General features: G+C 37.1%; 1 protein-coding gene across 2 annotated transcripts in view; it reads right to left on the bottom strand.

The window, feature by feature from the left end:
* Positions 1 to 2409: 2409 nt before the first annotated feature.
* Positions 2410 to 27042, bottom strand: part of COL4A1 (collagen type IV alpha 1 chain) — a 118962-nt gene continuing 94329 nt past the window's right edge. Inside the window, exons 34-52 of one of the 2 annotated variants that reach the window (XM_077781584.2) lie at positions 26625 to 26777; positions 23924 to 24022; positions 23744 to 23833; positions 22775 to 22914; positions 21790 to 21920; positions 21606 to 21682; positions 20742 to 20840; positions 20181 to 20231; positions 18133 to 18318; positions 17359 to 17492; positions 13945 to 14017; positions 13166 to 13237; positions 11726 to 11854; positions 10252 to 10350; positions 9891 to 10103; positions 8970 to 9147; positions 6221 to 6335; positions 5440 to 5612; positions 2410 to 3824 (exon numbers count right to left, since the gene is read on the bottom strand). In XM_077781584.2, the coding sequence (XP_077637710.1) occupies positions 3743 to 3824; positions 5440 to 5612; positions 6221 to 6335; positions 8970 to 9147; positions 9891 to 10103; positions 10252 to 10350; positions 11726 to 11854; positions 13166 to 13237; positions 13945 to 14017; positions 17359 to 17492; positions 18133 to 18318; positions 20181 to 20231; positions 20742 to 20840; positions 21606 to 21682; positions 21790 to 21920; positions 22775 to 22914; positions 23744 to 23833; positions 23924 to 24022; positions 26625 to 26777 (2294 nt within the window). In that variant the 3' untranslated portion in view covers positions 2410 to 3742. Of the gene's footprint in view, positions 3825 to 5439; positions 5613 to 6220; positions 6336 to 7558; positions 7781 to 8969; positions 9148 to 9890; positions 10104 to 10251; positions 10351 to 11725; positions 11855 to 13165; positions 13238 to 13944; positions 14018 to 17358; positions 17493 to 18132; positions 18319 to 20180; positions 20232 to 20741; positions 20841 to 21605; positions 21683 to 21789; positions 21921 to 22774; positions 22915 to 23743; positions 23834 to 23923; positions 24023 to 26624; positions 26778 to 27042 lie in introns of those variants that run through there. The other variant, XM_085583769.1, reaches the window with a different exon arrangement.

The raw sequence follows: 27042 nt of genomic DNA, 5'->3' as shown, positions 1-27042 counted from the left end.
CTCTCATGTTCTCACTGTTATCTAATTCAGAATGTGAAGATCATAAGAAAGATCATTTCTGTATGAAGAGGTGGAAATGCAGTGGGCAGCACATCACCACCACGACGTAACCAGCAGAGAGAAAAGCTCCACTGCAACCTTTGAAAAAAATGCTGTTGGTCTCCTCCCAGAAGTCCCAGTGCAGGCATGGCCAGCCACCTCTACCGAGTAAGGGATGGAGATACAGGCAGGTACTGAGGTAGCTGCCATTTCAACTAGCCACTGCTCTTTCTTTGTGCCAGTGCTGTATTTTCTATTTAGTGCTCTGAGATCCACAGGCCTGGCTCTGTGTTTACATTTCATCTTATGCAGTTAGTGCAGATTATTACAGATTTATAAAACATGGAAAAGAGGAAAGGCATTCTCAAAAAGTCATGCAGCTATACAATTTCAGTCTGAAAATACAGTCACTTTTCTGGGAGCCTAGTATGGGGATATTGTTCTCAGGAGTCCTGTTATATAGAAAAAAGAGTTTTTCATCAAGGAAGTTACCACTATGGATAAGAGATATATTTATAAACTGAATGTACATCTATCAGAAAAGACACACAGGCTAAGACATCACTTGCTTCAAAATATATATTGGATTATTTAATTATATTATAATATTATTTTGCAGTATGTATGGAAATTTTTTTAATTGAAAACTGATCCATTCCTATTTCAAAAGAAAAATTGCTGGTGACTAGAACGTGTCAAAGTAGAGATGGAGACATGGGAAAATAATCATATACTCAATAGGGTCATGTTAGCAGATTAGAGTCCAAGGTATTTGTTAGTATAAAGCTGTCCGTCTCAGCGCTACACAAAGAGAGCAAGGGCACCACCTGCTGTTTTAGAAATGTATTTATTTGGAACATGACAGTGACTCTTCAAGTACTGCACTCAAAAATTTTCTCCTGAAATTGAAGCTTCTGCAAGATGATTTGAATAACTGATGAGTTAGCAGTTGCCTGTTCACACAATGAACTTTATTGTAGCCACAACACTGGCCAAAAATGCCTGAATATGGGGTACTTAAGAGGTTTTTGAAAGCAAGGCAGTGTTTCACACGGGCTCTTCCTCACCCAGGGCATCAAAATCTAGCATTCACACATTTCCAGGAGATCTGACTGATATCCAATAAGCACCAAAAAGTTTAGTGACTGATTTAAGAAGAAACAGCATCTTTAGCATGTGAATGGTTAGGTCATTTTATGAACTGGAGGTTATAGAATAAATAATTACTATTAGATAAGGAAGACATCAAACTACAGTTCAAACAGTTTTCACAAATTTTCAAAGGACCTTGTTTCCAAATGCTCCCAATTGAGAAGACAAGAGTTCATATACACCAAGCTGATTTAAACATACATTAAGAACTTTATAAACCAAACTGTCTGGCAGTTCTAAGAAATTTGACCATAGCAAATTAAATTCCTAGCTGACCAGGAGATAAAATGTAGAGTGTGAGCAGCAGTTTGGATGCTCTGAGTCAGTGAAGACTCAATTTTTGAATATTTTTTCCTAGATACCACAAGGTATCTTAAAGTCTTATACCACCTTATAGTCTTCTCCTCTTCTTCTGGATATCAAGTGCCTTGGGAAAACCCTGCATGAGGCTGCTCAGACATAATCAGACTGCTTTATTTTATAGAGTAGAAAAGAACTTTCACGAAGACTTATAAATAATCTTATAAATAAGATTATCAGGTGTCAGAACTTCCATGAGAGTTAAGAATCATTGCTAAATGAAATAGCCAATTTCTATGCAGGAGCCTTCAGCCATTTGGTCAGAGAATATCCTGAAGGATTTTAAGTGAAAGCCAAGTTCAAAACAGCAGTAGCAGCCACAGTGTCTTCACAAATTTTGGAAAACAACAAGAAACTTTATCATATTATGTGCTTTTGCCATGGAAAACGATAGCATGGCCCATTTCCTCTTCAACCAGAGCCAAGATTCATCTTGTCCACTTAAAAGCAAAGTTCTATGAGATATTTTAATTTTTATCCTGCATAAATCAGTTCTGTTTGTGCATGAAAAATTTAAAGGAAAAGGAAAAGTGAAAATTGTGCATCATTTGATTGATTCCCATGAGCTGAGATGAAGTTAGCAGATTTTTGTAATATGTTCGTATCAAATACATTTCAGTGATAAGTTTCTCATGTTTCATCTATTAGTTCAGTTCTTACAAGATATCAACAGAGGTGTCAGTACAGTGCCCTATTTCCCCCTTTAGAAGATGCTTTGTACATCTGCAAGATGTGCAAAACAAGAATCATCTATGATTGCAGCAAGCTTGTGCATTTATTGGTGGCTTATTAAAAATTAATTAATTGCTGTAAATGAATGCTAATAACAAATTAGTAAAAACTTCTTTGTTTCTTCTATTTTGTTTTTTTTTTTTACACAAATAGTTTTATTACAAACTTGAATTTTTAATACACATGTAAGAAATTGTACAAAGGCCTTGGCATTTGCAAAAATCTTTTGATATTTTCATGGTAATAGTCCATAAAACATTTTTGGACACAGACGTGCTCAAACAATGGTATCATTGCATAGAAATTTTTAGAAATATTTCTAAGGCCACTTTGAAGAATATTTTGGCACAATATTAACAAAATTAAGGCCTTATACTTTTAAAAATCAAGTCATTCAGTGTGTGAGTAGTGTTTAAAACCCTGAAAAATATTAAATACAGAATAAAGACTATAAGCTCAAAGCAGGATTTACTATTATAAACACAAATAACTATTAACCTGGGTTCAGTCTCTGCAACTTCAGTATTGAAATGGCTATGTAAAATGAACATTTCACATCATATTTTGGCATTTAACACCTAATTCATGACACTGAAAAGAAGAAAAATTTTGTAAGCTTCTTTTTGAAATTATAAACTCAGAGCTTGATTTGCCTAATGGTTGATATCTATATAAATTACTAAAATATTTATATATATATTTTTTCTTGACCATTGCTGGATCATTCTTTATTCCACAGGAAAGTTTGTTCTACTGCACAAAGAAGCTGCATAGTACCAACATAGCAGAAACACTTACATGCCTATTTGTGAAGCCAATTTGGCAATGTCTTCCAGATGTAGACCCATTAATACTGACAGCACTAAAGGCTACAAACAGAAGCAAAGGTTTGCAGGATGGCACTCTAAGTTGTGAAAAGATGGTTACATGTTGCTTAACCACAGTCTGTAATCCCAAATCTCTTTTTTACATTAGTATTTCTTTGTACAAGAACAATAAGTACATACCCAAGAGTCTGGGATTTTAAGACACCTAGATAACGGTAACAAACTTATCTGGGGAAGAAAAATGAATCTAAATATATAATACAAGAATGAGAAAGGGGGGTCAAACAGTATAAGGCAGAACTGCATACCTCCTAGCACCTTTGCATTTTTTTCTGGATAAATGCTGACTTTTTATTCTATCAGTGCATTGCATTTATATAAAAAATACATATACTTTGATCAAAAGTGCCATTTGGCATGTCAACATTTGAAGCTTATCTTTGTTGTCTCTTTTCTTCTTTAGCAAGGACAGGGCCAGTAAAGCAGTGTGTGTTAGTTATGCAAGTTCCTAAAAGGCACTTTACTGTTTTCATATTGGACAACAATGAGGTACATATGATATATGTCTAGGCTTCATTGCTGTTAAACAAATAGCACCATATTGTGTGAAATTAGTTGAAATTCAAAAGTCATTATGTTTTTCTCATACAGACTTGACAACGGCTAACATTTGAGCGTAGATCCCCGGCTTTCAAGGTTGAGGGAGTCGGTTTCCTATGGAAAAGAAAAAAAAGATCCTTTAACAATTTTCAGGTTCATAACTGACAACACCAGCTTGGAATGCAAGTCTTCCTTCCAGTCTCTGCTGAATCAAGAAGGTATTCCTAAGTTCTCCAGTGTGTAATCACTTCCATGTTTGGTCACAAACTATTATAAGATTAGTTTTAAACATCACACACTTAATGAAGAATTCAGTTCTTTCATGAGGCATAACATTTCCTTAACCTAGAACATCATCTGTTAAAGCAGCAGTTTGAAAACAATCTAAAATTTGGATAATAAAATAAAATTAGGCAAAGAAGCTGAAATTTGACTGTTTATGAGTTTCTGCTAACTCTTGTGACTTTAAACACAAATGAAAAGCTGGCAAAGGAAATTACATGATGTCACATATAAACAAAAACCAAAGCCTTTTCTCTTTAACCTGCCATAAGGAATTACTCCTAGCAACTAGAAATAAATAATTTCCAAAGATGTGCTTGCATTTAATGCTTTTCATTAAAAAATATTATGAGTTCACAGGAAATTAAGGAGTATTTGTGTTTTCTGATAGCAGGGCAGGTCCACAATCTGGGATTATTTTATTAATCTCAGGCATAGTTTGCAGCCAGAAAAGTGTGTGAAGTTGAGAGGTCTCTGGGTAGGACTCAAGGAATGGAAACAACTAGTGCTCATTCCTAATTTTCTTCTGACCACCTTTCCTCTTTCCTGGGATCCAGGGCTTACCCCAGTGGTGGGGTGGTTGTGGTAGTAGTTTTTCTGGTTGATGAGATTATCGCAGCCCCAGCGATACTCAGTCTCAGCGTTCAATTTTAATACCTACGCCACTGACAGCTATCTGATAAACAAAGAGTGAAAACTGGCTAAACAACCTGTTTTGTTCTGAGACAGGCAAGGCAGCATTCATAGATCTAGAAGACATGAAAAGATGAAGGGTAAGAGGAGCAGCAGTCACAACTGTGATGGAAGATGGTGATTACCTGCACTCCAGAGGAATGTCTGCTGACCAGTTAAGCTATGCAGACATGGGAACTGACCTATATGCTAACATATTAGTAACATTCATACAGAACAAATTAGCCTGTATTGAAAAGTACTCATGTGCAGGAGACCAGAACAAAACCTATTACCACCAGCTGCATTTTACTCAAACATACTTCCTCTAACATTAGGGAAAGGTAAATAATTGTTCAACTCACTTAGTTTAACACCTGTACAAATTGCAAGTAGTTCTATTATACGTTAACACACATTTACAGGAAATGTTATATTCTAATCTAATTTCAATCAGTATGTCAGCCTATCCCAGTTACCACTTGGTGAATACAATCAGAAACAGTGGAATTGTGACCATTGTTAGATGATTTTGAAAAGCAAAATACATGGTACAAATGACACATTGCAAACGCTAACTGATGATACATTCATTAATTCCCCCAGAAGCTACTAATTTTTTTTCTTTCTGTTATAAAAATGATTAACTACATAAATTAACTGTGCTGGTGGATAGCCAGTACTCAAACCTGTATTACACTCAAAAAATACGTCTTTTTTTCAGCGGTAAGGCTCAACTGAGTCTCAAAGAGTGATAAATAAATCACAAACTTACCTGAACATCTCATTCCTTTCTATAGTGGCAAGCCAGAAGCTGTAAGCATTTGCATAGTAATTGCAGGTGCCCCGGCCATGGCATTCAATGAAGGGAGCGCTGCGGAACTCCTCCAGGCAGGAACCAGGGGATGCCAGGGCCTGGCCAGAGCCCTCTGCACCAGCACTGGTGTGCTAGGAAAAGGCAAAAGCATTGGTCACAGAGGCACTCTTTACCTCTTCTGCTACAACTTCAAAGAACTCTCTCACACAAATAATTCTTTGCACTTCTCTCCTTGTCCTCTGTTCTGTCCATCTGCTGTTTTGTTGCTCAGCTCAAGGAGGAACAAGAAGGTGGAGTTGAAGACTCCATTAGGTTCTCTCTCACGAGAGCAACATGACACATGAGCAATATCAGCTTCAGGGGCAGCTGTATGCACAGAAGGCCTTCAGGAGAGACAGCAGGACTCAAGGTATCTCTATGTAAGCAACATGCCAGGGCTAGCTCTTGGCCCAGGAGGCATAAGGTCTTTTATGTGAATAGCTAACCCCATTCTCACCCCACATCACAGTGACCTCTCTCCCATTGCCAAGTGCTAACAGCTTTGCACCCAGCTGTGTCTCAGACCGTGCCCAGGCCTTGCCTGGGAAAATGATGAGATTCTTTTTGAAGTCACTGCAAAGGGTAGAGGTATAATGCCCTCCTAAAGCCTGAAAGGACAGAGTCAGATACTAAATTTCCATAGATAAAAACCTTGAAACAAATGCTTTCCTCAGCTCAGAGTATGTCTTAGTACACTTACCATGACAAAGGAGTAACCAATCCAAAGTGAACTCCAGCCTTCAGGACACGGTGGTATTTGAATTGTTTGACTGTGAACAGCTATTACCATAGCAGGAGCCTCACACACAGAGCATCTAGAAGGACCAAGGCATGAATGAGCTGTATGCACTTAAGGATTAATAGTTCTTTATTCAGAAGCTAGAAATCTTGAAATAGAAAATGTCACGTTCAAAACCAATGTTTCATTTAGAAAAACAGCCAGCTGGTTCTTTTTTCTTTTTTGTTAATTTCTAATTTGTTTTGTAAACTTCTTAATTTTTCCCTTACTAAGAGAGAGTTCAACTATTAAGCCTTATTCCTATTAGCTTTCCTATGAGAAAAGAATGACACCTCTTATCTACATGCATTTACACACATTTTTCTTTTGTCTACTCCTGTTTGTACTGAAGTTTCTAAAAGTTCTCAATGTCATGAACATGGGGAGCAAATAGCCAAACACTGCATCTCAGCAAGTATCACTTAAAAGTGGTCCAGTGTGATCAGAAACAAGTAACAGCAATTCATCATCCTAAACTTAGCTCTGACTTCCAGAGAAAAAGCCATCTCTCTGGAAAATGTCTTACAAAGGCAATCACTGCTAAGATAATCTAATGCAGATTCTTTCCCATGCATTTTCCTTGAAAGTGTGTTTTATTTACATTTTTGGTCTGTTTCTCCAGTAAGAGATTTCCAGCAAAGTAACTTGCACAACAAACTTCAAAGCAATTCTCCAGAAAGACATGCAGCACCAGGTCTTTTACTTTAGATAAATTCCTCATGTCTCAGAACTGCTAAGTTACTGAATAATCCAATGACCAATCATGCCTTCATAGAATCAGAACAAACCCATGAGCTGGGCTGGAATTTTAATATGGGGGCTGGTAATAAGGAATTTGGTAGATATAATCAGTTTTTTCTTGTACAACTCTTCAACTGGCTGCTGCAGTTAGCAATTATGAAAATTATTTAAAACTAAACAGTCTGATTCCTGTTATCAGAGCAGGGAAAAGAATGAAGTGCAAAATGGATTAAGCTGGATTCTGGAAAATGCAGAGAAGCAAAGGTATTCAGAATGAAAGCCTTCTCCTTCTGCCTTGTGAAGACTGCTTTCATACCTACTGCCTTCATCTTTAGTGCAGAAGCAAGGGAGTTATTTTAAGAACTACATCAATGAAAGACTAAGTTTAAAGAAGGAATGTAAAGCTGCCTCTATTCTTGGAGCTCTGCTTTGCTTCAAGAGACTGCTGATAATTCAGTAGAAGGCCTTACAGGAAAAGAAGTCCTATGATTCAAGGCATCAAGTGACACTTCTACACATTTTCTACATTTGGACAGGAAAAACTCTTGGTTAAAAAGTAGCAACTAATAAAATAAATTGAAAGAAGAGTCTTCCAGATTCTTTGCTAGTTTTCTAAAATTAATATTACTTCTATTTCACTCATTGCTATGACTAAGAGGAGAAAACCACATAAGCATACATGCACGCACACACACATATGCACATACATGTACACACTTACGTGTCCTTATGGTGCCAAAGCTAATCCGTAGGCATAAGATAAGGCAAAGGGTTGGTTAGTACCTCCTTCAGCAAGAGTTTAAAACATGACTGTTAAAGGTTATTTTGGGTGCACGATATGGGATGGCATAAAAGGAATATGAATTTCAGAGGTTTGGCCATTTGAACTTTTTTTGAAAGTCAAGCCTCTTCCATTCACATGCAACGAACAACCAAAAATTTAAAACTAACAAAAGCTATAGTCTCTCCTGAGAATCTTGTCCTTAATCTGCTCATTCATTTTCAAAATATACCAACTTCTTTGGTACTAAACCAAAAGTAAGAATACAGAGTACGACTGCAGATATAAGAAGGATTCCACTATGCAAAATAAACATCAAATGTTTTGCAGTAGAGCCATATAGCTTTTCAAACATCCAGGATGTCCAGAATACAACCTACTGCTGATTTGGATTGTCCTTTCTCTTGGATGTACCTGAGAAATCATTACCAGCAATCTCCACTCCCATTCATTAAATATGGCTGGAAGAGGGATCAGCAGGAGCTAATACAGATTAGAAGCAATGACAGAAATTTCTAGTGGTCTTAAAATTTCAAATGGACCAAAAGTTCAACATGATGCATTGATGCAGAACAGTTATGTCTCTGATATAAGCACCATTCCTTATGCTAGCTGCGAATCTGGAATTATTAAGAAAACCAGATGATTGATTTTGCAATTGTTTCATTTAATTCAGACAATAATGGCTATATTCAAGCCGAATGTCTAAAACAATTGAAGAAGGCTGTCAGTCTACTGTATGATAAAAATGCTACCATTTTTAAACAAAAGGAAACTGAGCCCTAAAAATCTTCTAGCTATGGCTAGTTAAAAACCAGAAGTGTTGAGAAAATGCAAAAAAATTTCTCCTTCAAAGTACATCACAGCTTTTGCAAGACAACATTTCAAAGTAAATCTTTTCATTTCAATTATACTCAAAATAGGCTATTTTATTTGTTTGGGTTTCCCCCAGAATGGATTTATTTTTGATCAAAGTCTAAACGGAAAACACGCACACTTTGAAACATTTCATCAAAAGAATTCAAACTTTAAATTGAAAGGCAGGAAATAAAAATATACAGATTAAAAACCTTGTCCAGAAAAATAAAGTACCCTGCACTTTTTCCACAGGCTTTTTCACTTTATAAATAAGCAGAACTGAAACCATACCTGCTGATGAATGGTCTGATATTGTCACCAGTGATAGGAGCCATATTCATTGGCATGGGCTCAGGAGTAGACAGCCAGTAGGAGTAGTCATTCCTTGATGCAAAATTACAGACGTTGTTGATATTGCAGAATAAGAAAGGCATGGTACTAAATTTACGAAGACAGCTTCCTGCTGTGCCTGAAATGTCAAGTGAAAGGTTATTTCTTAACAGTTTTGTTAAACCACTGCCAACTGCCTAACACTTATTTCCAGAAGCAGTTAAAAAAGGCAGAGTACACTTGCTCTGGACAGACCAGTTTTCTCAGAGGAAGTGAATTCTCTTTGCTTCATGAGGAATGAACAGGACAAGGAAAGTAGTCTAGTCTTGCCTGTAGAATTATGGAATACATTAGGTTGGAATAGACCTCTAGAGATCATCTATCCTACTGCCCTGCCAGTTAGATCTGGTTTCTTGGGAACAGTTTTAGTTGAGTTTTGAGGATCTCTAAAGACAAAAAATTCAACCATCTCTCTGTTCCAATGGTTGACCATCAGCATGATAAAAGAGCTTTTATTTATGTTTCACTAAAATGTGTCTCATACTTGTGGTCCATTGCTGCTTCTGTCACCGAGACCCTCTGAGAAGGGACTCCATACTCTACCCTTTCTCTAGACATCTGTAGACTGCAATAATGCCCCCCCCCCCATAAATATATGTTAATGCTGAGCAAACCCAGTTCCATCTGACTGTCCAGACCCCATGAGCCATCTCAGTAACTAGGTGTTGTATTCACTGTGGTATAGAAACATCTTCCTTGCTCTGGGATGCCTAGGTCTGAGCCAGAGCAATTTCACAGATTTGCTTAATGCAGTTCTACAAATGAGAGCAGCATTTGGTTTGTAATGAATTCTAACAGAATTCTAATTAGGTCTCTTCTTACCCAGATCTTGGCCATGTGCTCGTTCATTGCCTTGTACATAAAGCAAGGAGTAGCCGTGGTAAATCAGCCTTGTTCCAAAGGGACACGAAGGTTCTTCAATGGTTTGACTGTGTCTTGTAACAAGGAAGCCATGAGCAACAGATGGTGCCCCAGGTGGGCCCATAGCCCCAGGCAAGCCATCAGGGCCAGGTGGACCAGGAAATCCTCTGGGCCCTACAATATAGAGAGGCTCATTTTAATTCTGCAGACAGCAGTACTCTCCCTACATAACTAAAGAAATGAAATTAGATACATTCACACCTAATATCATATGTTATTTTTCCATGAAGGAATCAAGTCTTTGAAGAATGCAGGAACTTACCTGGGGGACCAAAAGGACCAGCTTCTCCTTTCTGCCCAGGCTGACCATCAAACCCTGGACTACCAGGTGGTCCAGGTACACCTGAAGGTCCTGTCACCCCTGTTGAAAAACAAGCAATAATTATTACTGGATATTATGTCATGTTCACTCTGACTTTTTGGTTTTAATACAGCACAGCATAGGTATGCCCCAGCATAAACTAAACTCATGGAGATTCAGTACATACAGTCCCATACCAAGAGCACATATGAGTTACTGAAGGCAAAGTGGTTCTATAGTAGAGAAGAAAGGAGAAGTAAGGACAGAGTGTGCTTCTAAAATAACAAGCGTTTGCCTGGAATATGAAAAGGAATCTCTTCTCTCTCTGCTTATCTTACGACTCAATCAAAAATAGACTGTAAAAAAGTAGGGTCCTGAACAATGATATTCTCCTAGCTTCTTCCCAATTCAGACATATTTTATGTCTTCCCTTTATCAGTTTTTAGAGATGCTATGAATCCTACATAAATTCAGCAAATCTGACTTCAAAAAGAGGAAGTTAATGCCATCAGCACTATAGCAACATTTCTGTGACTCATCAGAAGCTTTAGACATTCACAGCTTTCCTTTTCCTGACCACCCAAAAAGAAATATTGTGTTGATGTACTGAATTGACTACTAGTGATAGAACAATGGATTCTGCACAAGCAAACCCATGCTGTGTTCAATCACTGAGGCTGTTTCACAGCTATTTCATAAAGTACAGCTGTTGCAGAGTTGCATCCCACTCTCAAAAGGAAAATTTAATACCTACTATATTAACTAGGAAGAAGATATTCATTATCCTCCACTGTAATTCTCTATCAACTCAATATAAGTAATTAAGGAAAAAAAGCTTTCCCTTAAAATCTTAACACTCCTGAGCTCCTGTTCTCATTTCCCATCATTCTGAAGGATGTGTCCTTGTGGTAGCATTTTTCCTACCACTTGCTCCATTCTTTTATTTGCTAGTGTGTTTCACTTTTGCAGTTCACCTACTCTTTATAAAAATTGCAATATCTGGACTAAAAGAAGAAATCCAGCACCATGGAACAAGCTTCCTCAGGAAGTACTTTTCATTCCAGGATCAAGTGGTATTCCTCATGCTTTCTACTCACAGAGACACACAGTAATTCAGTTTTGATTCAAGACTAATGACAGAAGACAGCCTAACAAATACATTTTGGGGAAAGGATAAGGAATGTGTTGCAAGTCATTCTGCCTCCTGCTGATTTCAAATACTGATGTGATGCCTGCAGAGAGCCCATAAAAAATCACCAGGAAGGCATCTATTTTGGATGGGCTTCAAAAAGGAGCTTCTTCATCATTGACACCATTTAAGTGGCTTACAAAACTTGGATAGCATTATACCAAAAATCTTGCAGTATCTAGCCTACTTTTGGTCTATTTTACATTACAAAAAATGTGTTTCTACTGAAAAATTAGAAACTCTCACCTTGTTGTCCTTTGGGACCTGGAAGTCCTGGGAATCCCTTGAGACCAACTGGTCCTACAGGTCCAGGTAAGCCAGGATCCCCTTTAATAAGCTGAAAAGGACCTGGTGGGCCTGGTGGGCCTTGTAAACCTGTGGAAATCAACCAAGAAAAATAGCACGTATTTATTATTGTGCAATAAAAAAAAAGGGGGGGCAAAAAAATGTTACCTTGTATTGCCATTTATGCACTCAGAGACTGGAACCTCTCACAGACAGTCACAAGGTATAAACACATCTTAGACTTCACATGTGAAGGAAACTGCAGAGCTTCCCAAATGGAAGCCTATCTGTGCTGGTATCTCTAGCCAAACACTTCTCATGGACTGAAATAGCTGTCCAGGCCTTAGGCTGCATGGAGTTGTCTCAGCAAGTTTGCAAATATCCCCAAGCTGAGTGGTCTAGTCAAGATGCTGGATGGAAGGGATGCCATCCAGAGGCACCCTGCCATGCCTGACAAGTGGGCCAATGGGAGCCTCATGAAGTTCAACAAGTGCAAGGCCAAGTGCAATCCACAATATCAGTTCAGACTGGGGGATGAATGGATTGCAAGCACCCCTGCAGAGAAGGACTTGGGAAACACAAGTAGATGAAAAACGGGATGAGTTGGCAATGTCTGCTTGCAGCCCAGCAAGCCAATACAGGGCTCCACGAAAAGAAGTGTGACCAGTAATGCTCCTCCTCTGCTCTCTTCTCATAAGAGCCCACCTGGAATATTATATGCAGCTCTGGGGTCCCCTGTACAAGGAGGGCATGTACCTGTTAGAGCTCTGTTAGGTCCAGAGCAGGGCCATGAAAATGATCAGAGGGGTGGAAGAGGTCTATGAAGACAGGCTGAGAGAGTTGGGCTTGCTCAGCCTGGAGCAGAGAAGGCCCAGGGAAGACCTTACTGTGGCTTTCAGTATATAAAAAGGGCTTATAAGAAACACCGAGAGAGATTTTTTTTACCAGAGTCTGGAGTGACAGGACAAGGGGAAGCAGTGTGAAAGAAAGAAGTGTTTACAGGTTGAGTGTAAATTTAAATTGGACTTAAGGAGGAAAATTTTTTACTGTGAGGGTGGTGAGGCACTGGAAAAGAGGTTTCCCAGAGAAGCTACAAAGCTCTATCCCTGGAAGCATTCAAAGCCATGTTAAATGGGGCTGTGAGCAACCTGGTCTAGTGAAAGATGTGTCTGCCCATGGAAGGCAGGTTGACACTAGGTGATTTTTAAGATCCCTTCAAAACATCCTGTGATTCTAATCTGACCATTCAGATGCTGACACATGATACCTGGTTTCATAATATGAGTTTTTACACAGAACAAAAGAGTGATGGAGTTATAGCCAGAAATAACAAAAAATTAATCAAAAATAGCAATTTTACTGAAAAAATCTGGGGAAAAAAAGCACAAGTCTTCATTATACCTTTAGATCCAGGAAGACCTTGGTCACCTCGCTCACCCTTAAGGCCTGGGAAGCCAGGAGTTCCTTTTGGACCTGAACTCAAAGGAAATATTTGCATGAAAATTCAGTAATTTCTTGATTTGGATGAATATGTGTGGAATAATCATGTATAACCCCATGATCCTGAAAAGGAATTGACTTTATTTGCTCAAGTACTTTTAAATTGTTTGCAGGAACACAATACAAACACCACCACTAAGTCACAAAAGAAATGATGACTGAAAATAAATTTATCTTATTTTTTCTCTTACTTCTCCCCAAAGTTCTCTTACTTTAATAATATCATTCTCTAGATTAAAAGCATTATGTTTTTCTTATTAATAACTGTATTTTTTATACACCTGGTATTTTCATGTACATGATGGTGACACTAGCAGGAACATATTAAACAAGAGAGACATACAGAGCTCACTTCCTCACATATAGCTATAACATTTAGCAATTCTCAAGAAAGATTCTTGAAGAATCTTGAATATTCTTGACTGGTAGCATCTAACAATCGATTTTATATCCATCTTTTCAAGGAAGTGCACATTTAATTGTAAAAAAGAATAGGCAAGAGAAAAAAACTTAAGAAAAATCTCAATGCTTTTGTATGTTTTTTGACACAGCTTTCAGTGTCCTGCTCAGTAATTATTAACATTGAGTCAACATTCTTTGGGCATTTCTTTTGAGAGAGGAAGGATGTGAAAGAGACATTTTTGTGTGCTTTTCAGGAGTATGTTAAGTTTTCTCCTCACCTGGAACACCTGGAACTCCTGGAGGTCCAAGATCACCCTTTGGACCAATATCTCCTGGCAAACCAGGACTACCCTGCATAAAAGAAAATGTGAAATATAGTTATCCTACACTACTATGATATGACTCTCAAGTAGGCTGTGTCTTACTGGAAACCTATGAAAAAAATATAATATGAAAAATCCATTAAATTTAAGAAATGGTCATTCTCCATTCTCTCCCTTGACTAGCTGAGAAGCTTCTCCTAAAGGAACAGGAGTGACACTTTGCTCTTTCTGAACTATTTTTTGCCTCACAAAGATACCAGAGCAGAATGAGATCCTACTTGCACTGCAGCCAGTAAAAAGGTTCTCAAACATAGACCATATTATTACGAAAAACATCTGTAAGCACAAATCTCAGGAGATACTAATTTCAGTGCAATCCCAGCAGGAGGTTGCTAGTTAGATAATAAAATGAGGAAATTCTAGCAGACTTGAAAACTTCTACATTCACACATGGGATGAAATTAAATATGCTCAACAATTTATAATTCTATGCAGATTTTTACTTTTCAACAGGGCTAAAACACTCAAGGACTTAAAACACTTTAAACACAATGGGAACTCCTCCTTCTGCCTTCACCATTCTAAACTGTAGCCCTGAAATTAATGGTAACAAGTTCACTGTAGCCTCACTTCAAGGAAAACCAAGACCCTTTTCAAAAGACACTGTAAGTAGTCATTCAAATGGCTTCCAATTTCCTTTTCTTCTTTTGTCTGTTGCAGATCATCTGCAAAAAGCTTGTAAGTATAGTTTAGAGTTTCTCCCTGGCTGATTTCATATGACAGTGATAGTTCACTATACAATAAAACATGGAACACAGGTGGAGGAAAGAAATAAAATCCTTTTGATAAGTAACCTACCAACCAGATGGAGATGTGAATTGAACACCCAGTGAAAAATAATACCAACAGCAGAATTCATCATATTTGCAGAGCAATAGAATAGGCACACAGGAGTGATTTTTCATTCAGTGGAAGTAAGATGTTTGTATTAAGGTGAGCAGAACAACAAATGTCTGTTTCTTTTCACTGATTATAAATGCTGAAGAGATGACTAGTTCAAAAATGGATGCCAGTTAAACTTCCAAAGACTCCAAAGTTAAACAAAAGAGATGCTACTCTCAAGAGTGCTAAGAAAGGCATTAATGAAGTAAGATACCCTGGTTTCTTCTAGTCACATGGTCACAGTATAGAGGATTGTTTAAATAAATGGCTGTCTCTTTGTATCATAATACATGAATTTCTGAAGCCCAAACCAGGAGGGCTAACTTTCATTCAGAAAGCACTTATGAATTCATCACATTAAAAGAAAGGGGTTTTATATATATATTAGGTTATAATTATAAAAATATTTATAAGAGGAGTTTATTAGAAGCTTTCCATCAAAATATGCTTTCCATAACAGTATGCATTTCCTAAACTTTTCTTTCCCATCAGATACAGCTTGGTAAACAACTTTTTTAGATCTGTTCCAAACAGAACAAAATTATTTCAGGAAAATGTTTCTTCTCCCATTTCAACACTAAAACGAATAGGAAAAAACCCATGAGATTTGCATTTCACAGTCTGATCTCTGCATTTACTTTCTTTGGATACAATTTTTGGACAGGTTGTGTCACTCATGTTGCAACAAAATCTCCATTCTGATATAGGTAACCATGTACCTGGAGACCTGTATCATCAATTGAGCCATAATCAGAGCAGGAGCCTGTGACACTGGGGACATTAGAAACTCATCTTAGTATGTATCACCAGAGGAAGCTTAATATTTAATATTACTCTCACTGCAGCCTTTCACACTGAGTTAACAACCCCCTACTATGAATTATGACTCAAGAATAGTGAAACATTTTTTTCTGATTGAAGGCACAGAATCAAAACCCTTAGGCATTTCCCATTCTTTCTCAGCAAACAGTCTCAGAATGGTATATCAACCAGTGAAAATCCTTACAATTTCCTGGGATACAGAAATTTAGCTTTCTGCAAAAGTAGTGCAAACTGTTAAACTAGGGAAAATATACTGGAGTGTTATGCTGAATGTACTATCTTCAAAGCTGGTATGGTATGGTACAGTATGGTATCAAACATAAAAAGGTCTGAACATGGGAAAAAAACCTAAAAACCTTGATGTCTCTGTGAAGTGACTCCAGGACACAGAAAAAGATGCACTAGATATTTGCATTATCAAGAATAAAGTGGACCTTTAAAGTTCTGCATTTCATATCAGGACCTTATTCCTGAGTATTTCTTTTGTACACTAGGTATTTTCTCATTCTTTTTTTCCATAAATATTATTTTTATTGTTATTATTGTCCTTTTTTTAATAGAATCATTAAGATTGGAAAATACTTCTATGATCGTCAAATTCAACCATTAACCCAGTACCACCATGTTCACCACTAAACTAAACACCTCAAATGTTATATCCACACATTTACACTTCCAGGGATGGTGACTCCATCACTTCCCTGGACAGCTCATTCTAATGCCTGACCACCCTTTCAGTGAAGAAATTTTTCCTAAAATCCAGTCTAAAGCTCCCCTGGCATAACCTGAGGCCATTTCTTCTTGTCCTGTAATTTGTTACTTGGGAGAAGAGACCAAGGCTACAATTTCCTTTGAGGACTTGTAGAGAATTATAAGCTCCTCTCTGAGGCTCCTTCTACTCTGGGCTAAATGATCTCCATTCCCAGTGTAGTAGGAAAGGAGGAATGAAAAGTTAAAAAAATAGAGCATATTTTTCAGTATGGAAAAAGGGATCATACACCCTGAGAGAAAGAATATAGAAGACAAACTATTCTGGGTGACTGTCCTATTCTACTTCATTCTCGCTAGTATACTGAAAAGTGACTATTTTAGGCCAGGGAAAATGAATAATATATGAACAAAAGTGTATTAATAGTATTGCCTATTTGTAGTTCTAAATCATCAGCAATATTTCATCACTGACAGTACTGAAATTGCACTTTATTTGAGAGCCTTCATAACAAAAGCAAACAGTTCAGGTATTTTCAGAAGGAAATTTATCATGAAATATGCAGCCCTTAAAATTAACTACTAATGCATTTACCAAATTTATGGATATGCTTCAGCCATCCTGTACTGTTAAGACACTGTAAATTATATTTTGGGTGTTGTATGTTACCACTCACTATCTATAAATTTCTAATAAGTTCATTAGCTCACTGGGGCAGCCTTTCCAAGGAGAGCACTGGAATGCTTTCAAACTGATTTTACATCATCAGCAGTGAGTCCAAAGGTACTTTGAACATAAAATATAATTGTTTTGAACACGAAACTGTGTGATTAATATATCCATTAATTACAAGAACCAGCTTTCAGCAAATCTGGAGTGTAATGAAAGTAACTTACTGGCAGTCCTTGGAAACCCGGATCTCCTTTCATGCCCGGACCCCCAGGAGTCCCTGGCCAGCCATTGCTCCCTTGCTCTCCTTTGGCCCCTTTCAGACCTGGAGGTCCTGGTGGCCCTGTTGGACCTGGTGCACCTAAAAACCAGAAGAAAAGAGTATTTAGTAGAAAAATTGGCTTACAGCAGTATCTGATGGAGGACAAACAGCATCTACAGATGGACAGAACCAAAATAATTGTTAATAATTCTTATTTCAAGAAAATAAGTAGGAGAATCTGTTGCAAGGAGACTTCTCATCCAATAATCTCTCAGCCTGTAGCTGATAGAGGCAGTTTTCCACACGTGCAGAGCAAGTAGATAGTCCATCCTCAGGCATAGACACGTTAAAGATATTTTGTAGCTCTGCTCCACTCTCCTCCTTAGCCTCTAGCACAGGCCACTGCCATGGAAAGGCCAAGCTGGCTCATTTTTAAATACATTAACCTCCAAGACACAGGAACATATATCTCCAGATGCCTCAAAAATGTAAATAAAGTCCATAGGGAAACATGGAAATGGGAGGCAACCTTCTCAACACTAGAAAGATTTCTGGACAAAGCCAGCTGCTTGAGGACATAAAAACAGCCTGTTCTAGGACATACTGCCAAAACTGCCTGTAACAAAGGCTTTTCTCTGACCTGAGAGAAGAAGATGAACAAAAATGTGCAATACTGATTGTATTATTAATTAATTAACTAGGTGAGCCTCGATGAATAGCAATAAAGATGAAGAATTACCTGGAAGACCAGGTTGGCCCTGGGGTCCTCTGTCTCCTTTGGGACCTTCAATTGCACTTCCCGGTAGCCCAGGAAGACCTTGGCTGCCTTTAGGGCCTGGTGGACCTGCATATCCTGGTTCCCCTTTCAGGCCTGGGATCCCTGGACTTCCTGGGGATCCTGGAAAACCCACTTCGCCTTTTGCACCTAAGATTTGAAACAACCACAGAACAGGATTAGAGAGACTATCACAATCACTTAAACCTTCTGCCATATTGTCCATTCATAGTAAGTCTTATTCTTTCTGAAAACACTGACCTTAACTTTATAGATTTCTATAAAAATGCAAAACTTCAGGAAAACTGTATGATTTTTCACATTATGATATAAAATATGAGGAAAGTAGTTTGTCTGACATACATTTTCTTATCTAAACTCATCACTGGGCTATTTTTAGTCACTTTTAAAATAGATTAACATTCAGCATCCCTCTACCACTCCTTACACAAAGATTATAAAGCCCCCAAACCCTTACTCCACAGCAATTATTATTGTCAGAGCCAAGTAATGGATGCTGTGCTTGACTAAGCACAAAAGGTCTTGCTCCTGGAGAAAAATTGAATACTTTTTTACTAAGATCTAGATTTAGACCCATTGTACTTACTTTCCGGCTTGTATAAATAGTTAACAGTTGCAATTCAATCTAGTTTTAGATTGAGCAAAAAGAATACAGAGTAACTGGTGTAAGTACAATAATAAAAAAACCCAAAACGTATAGAGAACACTATCCTTGGCTCTCCACTTGAGCAGAACAAGGTTTTTAAATCCTGGACTTGTTTCTTTGGAACTACCAAAGAAATACCTTTAGAACACAAATTATTTAAGTGGAATATATATTTACTCTAAACCCAGATATTTTTAAATGAACTGAGCTGACAAAATGAGAGATGTGGAAGGTGAGAGAAATGTTCTCATAATCTAGTGCTCTACATGCCTACCAAGCTATGATCAGAAAATTTGCTACATCTATTAAGTTCTCTAACATTAGGGCTTTCACAGTAGTTAATGACTGTTAATTAGTCTAAGATGGTAAATAAAATATATTCTGAAATTCTGGTTTATCACTTTGGATTGTCCAGATAAATTTCCTGTATTAGTAGAATGAATGGGTGAGGTAGGGCATTGATATTTAAAGCTATGTAAGTTCTTCAAAGTCTGCCATGTCATGTTAATTTCATGGATGGACTAGTTGAATTGTTTGTGCTCTCCACAATGGAAAATTGTGGATGGCTAAAATTGATTATACACATTATACACAATTTTATCAACAGCAGTTTGACATTTCTTCAGTATTATATCTATTGCAGCCTAGTGTTTAAGATACACTTATTTAATAAAATGGAGCATGGTGCATTACAAATACCTTGAACAAGCACTCACTCAACCAACCAAACCATTCTCACAGCACAGTGTAGTGACACACTTTTCAAAGAACATAAGGGGACTTGAATTGTCATAGTCATGCAGCTGTACCAAAGCTGTTAAGTCCTGAGCCCAGGTAATAAAAATTTTCAGTGAGATCTCAGCAGGACTCTACTATCTTTTACATCTCTGCACCATTAGATAACTATTTTAGCAATTAATACACCTGGGCTGCAAAACAGATTCAGGCAAAAAAATTACTACAGTATCCTGGTCACAAAACCACTGCCTATAGCTGTCTGGTGCACAGAGCCTCACTAAATTTTGATTCCTGCAAAATTAGTAGGAAAACAGAAATACTTGGAGTCAAAAGCACAGCACACAAATATGAGAGTTATTTATATTACCTCATCACACCACAGCTTGCAGTGAATTCCACACTATGAATAATTACCTATTTTAGTGTATATCTAACTCCAAGATGTTGCCACTGTAACAGAAATCAGTATTTTAACCTCTCAGAGCTTCTGCCTGCTCTGAGAAGGCATAGGATGTAAAAGAATGAAGTAGAAAGTAATCTGCATTACGGAATTACATTTATAGTATGTTGGGAAGGAGGTTTAGAATTGTTTAAGTAAGTGTTTTACCTTTATCTCCCTTTGCACCAGGAAATCCTGGAAGTCCCCTGCCTGGAAGACCTGCAGTACAGAGACAGCAAAAAATGAGAAGCTGAGAAAGTACTTACATTTAACCTGTAATGAATAAAACTTGATTATGCAAATACAAACTCCAAATAAATGGCTTATGCAAAGGTTCTTCAGGGCAGAGGCTGTTTTTGTTATGTACTGGTATTGTATTTAGCACAATGGGTCCTGTATGACTGAAAACCCTACCCAAAGAAAAGGCAAGACTGCTCCACTATTTCACAGCTAAGTTTCAGGCTGAAATTAATGCCAAAACACAATTCTTTAAAATGTTACCAGTCTTTGTGAAAGAAATTCTTTCAATATTACATTGATTAAACACAGTTGCTCATCTAAATGATCACACTGCAATGCTGGATGATCATAAGACACCAATACTGACTTTATTTTCTAAGGTTTCATCCAAAGGACTCAAAACCAGTACACATCTCTACCAGCTACTCTTGTGCAGCCTGTGTCTGTGCATTTTCATACCATGGGAACTGGAGATGACAGTCACAGTACCTTGTTCACCCTTTGCACCAGCTGCACCTGGAATCCCATCATAACCTGGTTCACCCTTCTGACCAACGGCACCAGCAGGACCCGGAGCACCAGGTTCACCTGAAAAATCATTGGTATTTTCATTTGAACTATGACGTTGGTTTGTTTTTTGTTTTTTTTCTCTCATGAAAATGTTTACTTTTTCTTTTGCTCCCACAGAGAGCAAGCAGATATTGCATGATGCCTTTAGTGTGACTTTTCACTGAGTTTACTTCTGAATTAAATCAGTTTGAGACAGGGCTCAAGTATTAAAGATTTTGACACAGCTCATTATAATGAATCTCAGTGAGTTTAGAATGCAGGACCTCTAGCAAAGTCTTGTGAACAGCAGTCCATTGTCCCGTAAAATGATGTGTCCTGCAGCCAAAAAACTGAGAAGAGAAGACTCCAAGATCAAGAATGTTCATAACACCAATGGATTTATTCTCTTCCAGACTTATTTCCTTTCTATCAGCAGTGAAACGATGATAATGTGGTGATTCAGGTTTGGACATAAAGATCAACTGAATTATTTTTAAATTAACTCAGAAACAACAGAAGTAGTGACTGTAATAACAACTGGTCTTGTGGAAGGTGGTAAAATCTATTCCTCTAACAGTGAAAAAGAAATATGAGCCCCCCATTCCACTGACTCATATTTATCTAGGAAATATGTCAATATTGTCAAGCAATGTCTTTTTTGCTTATGAAATGAACAAATGCACTGAAATATCTTAGCAAAATATATGTAGTATGCAAAAGATTTTGTTTTATCCACTACCTGAAGATAAACAATATTTTAAGTGTCCTTTTGTGATTTATATATATATATTTTTTTTTTTTTACCTGGTTCTCCTTTTAAACCTGGAATCCCACTTAAGCCAGGAAGTCCTTTTTCACCCTTTTCTCCATGGCGGCCAGGGCTTCCTAACGAAAGGAAGAAAAATGTGTTTCCATGTGGGTTATTTGTTATAATTTTTACTTTAATTTTTCACTGCAGTTTCTGTTTTGTAAAAGCATACAAAAACACTTGCCTGGAAATCCTGCCATGCCAGGGGATCCTTTGGGACCTGGGGCACCCGGCATTCCAGGAATTCCTGCACTACCCTTTTCACCCTTATCTCCAGATACACCTGGACTACCCGTTCTTCCTGGCTCTCCCTAGAAGAAGCAGAACATATAAAATCCAGACATTAATTCAAAAACAGGTTTTTTTGTATGTAGTGATAGATGTCACCCCTCTTATCCACCTGAATTTAAAGAATTCTATTGTTTTTCCACTCCTGCACAATATAATTTAGGATTAAATTTGGTGTTAAATTCCACTATCAGAGTTTTTTAACTAATCCAGCAATTGATTAATACCTACATATGAAAATGAGCAGTCTTCTATGCATTTTAGGATGGTTGTATAAAGTCTTTTCAAAATTAGCATTTTTACTTATTACACTTCATCATCTTAAAAAGAGTCTTTTTTTGAGTCCTCAATAAGTTTGCTACCAGATTAGCAGGTATTATTTTTAGCATTTTTACTTATAATTCATTATAACTGTCATTGTACAGCTAGGAAAAGGAATATGAAACAAATGAGACTCCTATTAGATACTATTAGAGATGAAATTAAATTTTACAGACAGTATTAATACAGTTCACTTTTCACTGAATACTGTATAGTATCTTTGTAAAAGTACAGTAACATTACTTTAGTGAATTTTCCCTGATCGTAAAATGCCCTTTTCACATTATTGACTTAGTATTTTTTAAGGTTCTTCCCCTTCCCTACCTTTCTAGCACTGTAAATTAGACTATTTTGAGGAGAGATAATAAAAAAGAACACTGGAGATACTGGTTCCATCAAACAGAATGCATCTAAACCTGTACATATGCACACCTTTCAAGTTTTTCATAAGGCAGTTAAATTAGCATAATAGAAAATATAACAAAACAGTTTAAAGGCCAACAGCATCCTTTCAAGTGCTTGGTAGACATAATCAAATCTTTAAAGGTATAAATACCTTCTCACCAGGAGCCCCTGGAAAGCCAATTCCAGGAAAACCTGGTGCTCCTTTGTCTCCTTTTTCACCTTTTTGCCCAGGGAACCCTGGTGTGCCTGGTGAACCTGGTACTCCAGGAAGACCCTTTTCTCCAGGTGTTCCTAGTAAAGGGAAGAGAAAAATGGGTGCATCAGAACCAGTGGTACCCTCGTAGTGTTGACAGTGATATTTCAGTGTTGCTTTAGCTATTCAGAACTATAAAAGTATATTTTTCTTTTGAGATCCACTCTCTAAATAGGACTTTTTATGGGATGATCAACTCATAGAAGACAGTCATAATCTTGGATTCAGAATAAATAAAGATTTTGCTAAAAATATGAACAGAATAAAACTTTTTTTTATTTGAATAATTTCTAATAGTACTACAGTAACAAAGTTAATCTTCTACTGTATATGTTTTCTATCTTCTTTTACCATTTCAGACTTTCACATTTAATTTCCTAAATATGCTAGACAGAAAGCCATCCCAATGGAGACAGTTTCCATGTTGAGTTATAGGTTCTTCTCCATTTAATTCTTTACCCATTCCTTCCACAACATTATTCCCAGACCCTTACAATTCATAATTGATACTCAGTACACAGCAACTCACCAAACCTTTTAGAATGGGGAAAATACACAGGAAGCTTAACACAGTTCACAGAATATCAGAAACAGACTAACAGGCACCACTCAAAAAACTGTCTGCCTGAAACAAATACAGAAAACCTAAAGACCCAGCTAAAGGATTTGCATGTAGAAACTTAAGAAATCATCCTATTGTTTGTATATCACAATAGGATTGAAAAGAAATGTCCCAAAAGCCTAACATTCAGTGACTGCAAACAGTGCAATTGTTTAGTAGATCTACACCAAAAAATATTCCATAGAGTTTTATCATAGAGTTCTATATTAACTTGAAAAAAATAAGAAATTCCTAGCAACCAGTACCTGGCAGACCCATTTCACCAACTGATCCTTTTTGTCCTGGAACTCCTGGATCCCCTGGGTATCCTGGGGGACCTTGATCGCCTTTTGGTCCTATGGACAACAGAGAAATTAAGAATCCCATCATTAACAAGGTTTAAAATACCTGACAAATAGTCTGTCTGCTGTTAACTTCAGACATACCTGGTTGTCCTGGAGTACCGGGTTCACCATCTCTCCCTGGAATTCCTGGTTCTCCATAATCCCCACGTAGCCCTTTTTCTCCTGCTGCTCCATGGTCCCCTGGACACCAAAAAGAAAAACACAGTGAGATCAGTTTTATTACAATTTACTATAATTACATATAATAATCCTTCTAGTTAATTTTTGATCACTGTTGCTTCTCTCTGCTGAATAAGAAAATGGCTGAGTAAAACACAATTTTCCAATCATTAAACCAGTACTGAGAAAAGGCTGAAAACTATTGCAATTTTATGGGTGTCTGTGCAAATTACAAAGAGCAAGTTATATCTATAAAAGAAATTGGAATGAATGTTTGTTTGAGTTAGATTAGTTTTTCAAAAGTGGCCGACAGATGTTAACAGAAATTATTGATTTAACTGTTCAACTCTCTAAAAAGGCACATGTGAACAACTAGTAAACAGTCAGAAATTTGCTGTTTTCCCTGTTTTATTTAATGTTAAAGCACCTTCAGAAAGCTTGATCTCTTACTGACTAGTGTGCCTCTTCTCCAACTTTTATGTCCGTGCCTAGTGGTCATAAACAATTCTGTTAGTGTTGCATAGAGCTGGAGGACAACAGTTACTGAAGATAAGTCACTGAATGTTTTTAAGTAAGCAGCATTTCAAGCAAACATTTCAAGATGTCTAAACACAATTTTTTTTCATTAAGCATCATAAAAATTTTGCATCTTCTCTGCACAGTTTGTATTTTTGAAGCTTCTAAAAGCATTACAGTGCTATTCATTCTGGAGGAATGAAGGCAGCCAAAAGATCAGCAAAGTTATGGAGTATAACTAAATTATTTTTCTCTGCTGGTACTAAGTATCTTTTGGTTGGAGAGGATGAGGTAAGAGCAGAAATTTGCGGCTGGGATCTGTTTGGAACCCACTCTTCCAGGCTGTGTGAGCCAGGCCAATCTGTAGATGGCAGATGGAAAAGGTAGATCATAGAAGTTTGCAAGCATGCATTGTTAGTGCTGGAGAGATTAGTAAATTAGAAACCAAAGGAATTAACCATTTTAATTTCTCAGCAAAGGTTTCTTTATCTGCATGTAACAAGCGTGCCTAATTTAGATTTCTAGAAACAACATAAAATCAATCATCCTACATGCCAATAGTAGATAAGGAAATAGCAAAAACAACCCATGTGGTTTTAAGACTTTACATACCACTGTACATATCAAGATCAGAAACAAATAAGAAAAAATAATCTAGATGAGATCTTTATAGGCTGGGAGCTTCATTGAAAGTACTCTCAGAAGCTGCATCTCAGCTGAAGGGCAGATGTACTCCTCACTTGCTGATGCCCTCCCCTGCAGTCCCTGGCTGCCCAAACTGCAAGGCACTACTTACCCACATGCCCAGGTTTCTCTGAGACCCAACCAGAACACGTGAGCCCAGATCTCCTTCTGACAATTAGCCAGGACATGGAGATAAGAGGTAGCTAAGACTGGGATACTCTCCTGTTTCCACAGTTCAAATACAACATAGTATAGTTATTAGTGATTCACTGTCAAACTGGAAAGGAATCTGCCCTAGAATACACTGATGAAATATACAGATACTCAGAAGGAAAGGCTCAAAAAGAGGACAGGATTAGACTACAGAAAGATTTTGAAGAGTTGGAGTGAAGCTTGAAAATCATCACAGTGAAAATCGAAAGGCATAATGCACCTTGTGTGTGATAGAAGAAGTCAAAAACACACATACAAAATGAAAAATTATTACACAGGCAGTAGTCCAGAACTAAGGGACTAAGAATTATAGCTAATCACAAACTCAGCCAACTATTGTTTCAAGAAAGGGAAATTTCATTCTAGCCAGGCCTGAAGGACTTGGATGAGGGGAAATTAAAGACCACAAGATCTCAGTAGTTCCCCTCTGAGCTCTACACTTCCATTTTAACAAAAAAAGTTACTATTTATTAAAAACTCTTATGTTTTTTTAATAAAAAGTAATTTATAGTAAGAAGAATGAATATTAAAAATATGCAAAATATACACAATTATTTATTTGAAAGAAAATACCAGAGAGAAAATTATTTCAAATAAATAATTTATCAATTAGCAGTAAAACTAAAAATCCAAAAAGAATGTATTATCTAAAAAAGCTAACAAATCAATAACCATAAAGTTTCTGAACAGAAAACTGGTTCCTTTCTCCTGCATACTTCCAGATATTTCTAAACTGACATAAGTTGGTCTGGTGGTATCAGTGATATAAATACATTTCTTTCCTGAGTTTTCTTCAGGTCACAAGAAACACGTGTCAAAAAAGGCTGCTCACTTTTTTTCTTACACTATCAATTGATCATCATGGCTACAGCTGCATGTTTTATATGAAAGACAGCTTTTCCCTTCTGGAAAGCTCTAGTTTTACTCTTAAAATTTCTTGTATTTTCAGAGGGTCTTGTGATTAAAGAGGTATAATCAATTATAAAAGGACAAATTGTACCTCTTCTATTCAAACAAAACCCTTCTGCTCTGTAATTAATCTTTCTTTCTATAGAGTTGAAAAACACCAGAAAAATATCTATATTTGCTATGTGAAACTCTTTATTTTAAAAACTGTTGTCTAAAACTAACACAAAACTGAATTAAATACTGCTGCTTGGTAGTATACGAGTGTTAATTCCACTTCTTCACAGTTAAAAAATAAAGTTACCTTTTTCTCCTTGATCTCCCTTCTGGCCTTTGAGGCTAACCATGTCCATGTTGTCTATTTTTCCAGGTTTTCCTGGGAGACCAGCTTCACCTTTATCTCCTTTAACACCAGGATCACCCTGTGGTCCAATTACACCTTTGAAGCCTTGGCTACCTATAAAGAGACAACACTGAACGTTATAGGGGCATATACAACTTTACAAGAATATTTAGTAGACAAAACAAATTAAATTAGCTATTTATTCAGATTTTGAGCAACAAAAATCATGTTCTGGAACAGCTCCTATGACTTTTTTTTATACTTCACAATAGCTCTGTCAGAAAGTTGATATATTTTTCCCACTTCACAGCCATTAATTTTAGATTCTTGAAACAATAAGGACAGGAGTTTGGCATTAATACAGAGCATTATCTGAGGT

Source organism: Lonchura striata, chromosome 1 (genome assembly GCF_050655825.1).
Source record: "Lonchura striata isolate lonStrDom1 chromosome 1, ASM5065582v1, whole genome shotgun sequence".
Taxonomy (NCBI): Eukaryota; Metazoa; Chordata; class Aves; order Passeriformes; family Estrildidae; genus Lonchura; species Lonchura striata.
This window is presented reverse-complemented; position numbering and strand designations above follow the sequence as displayed.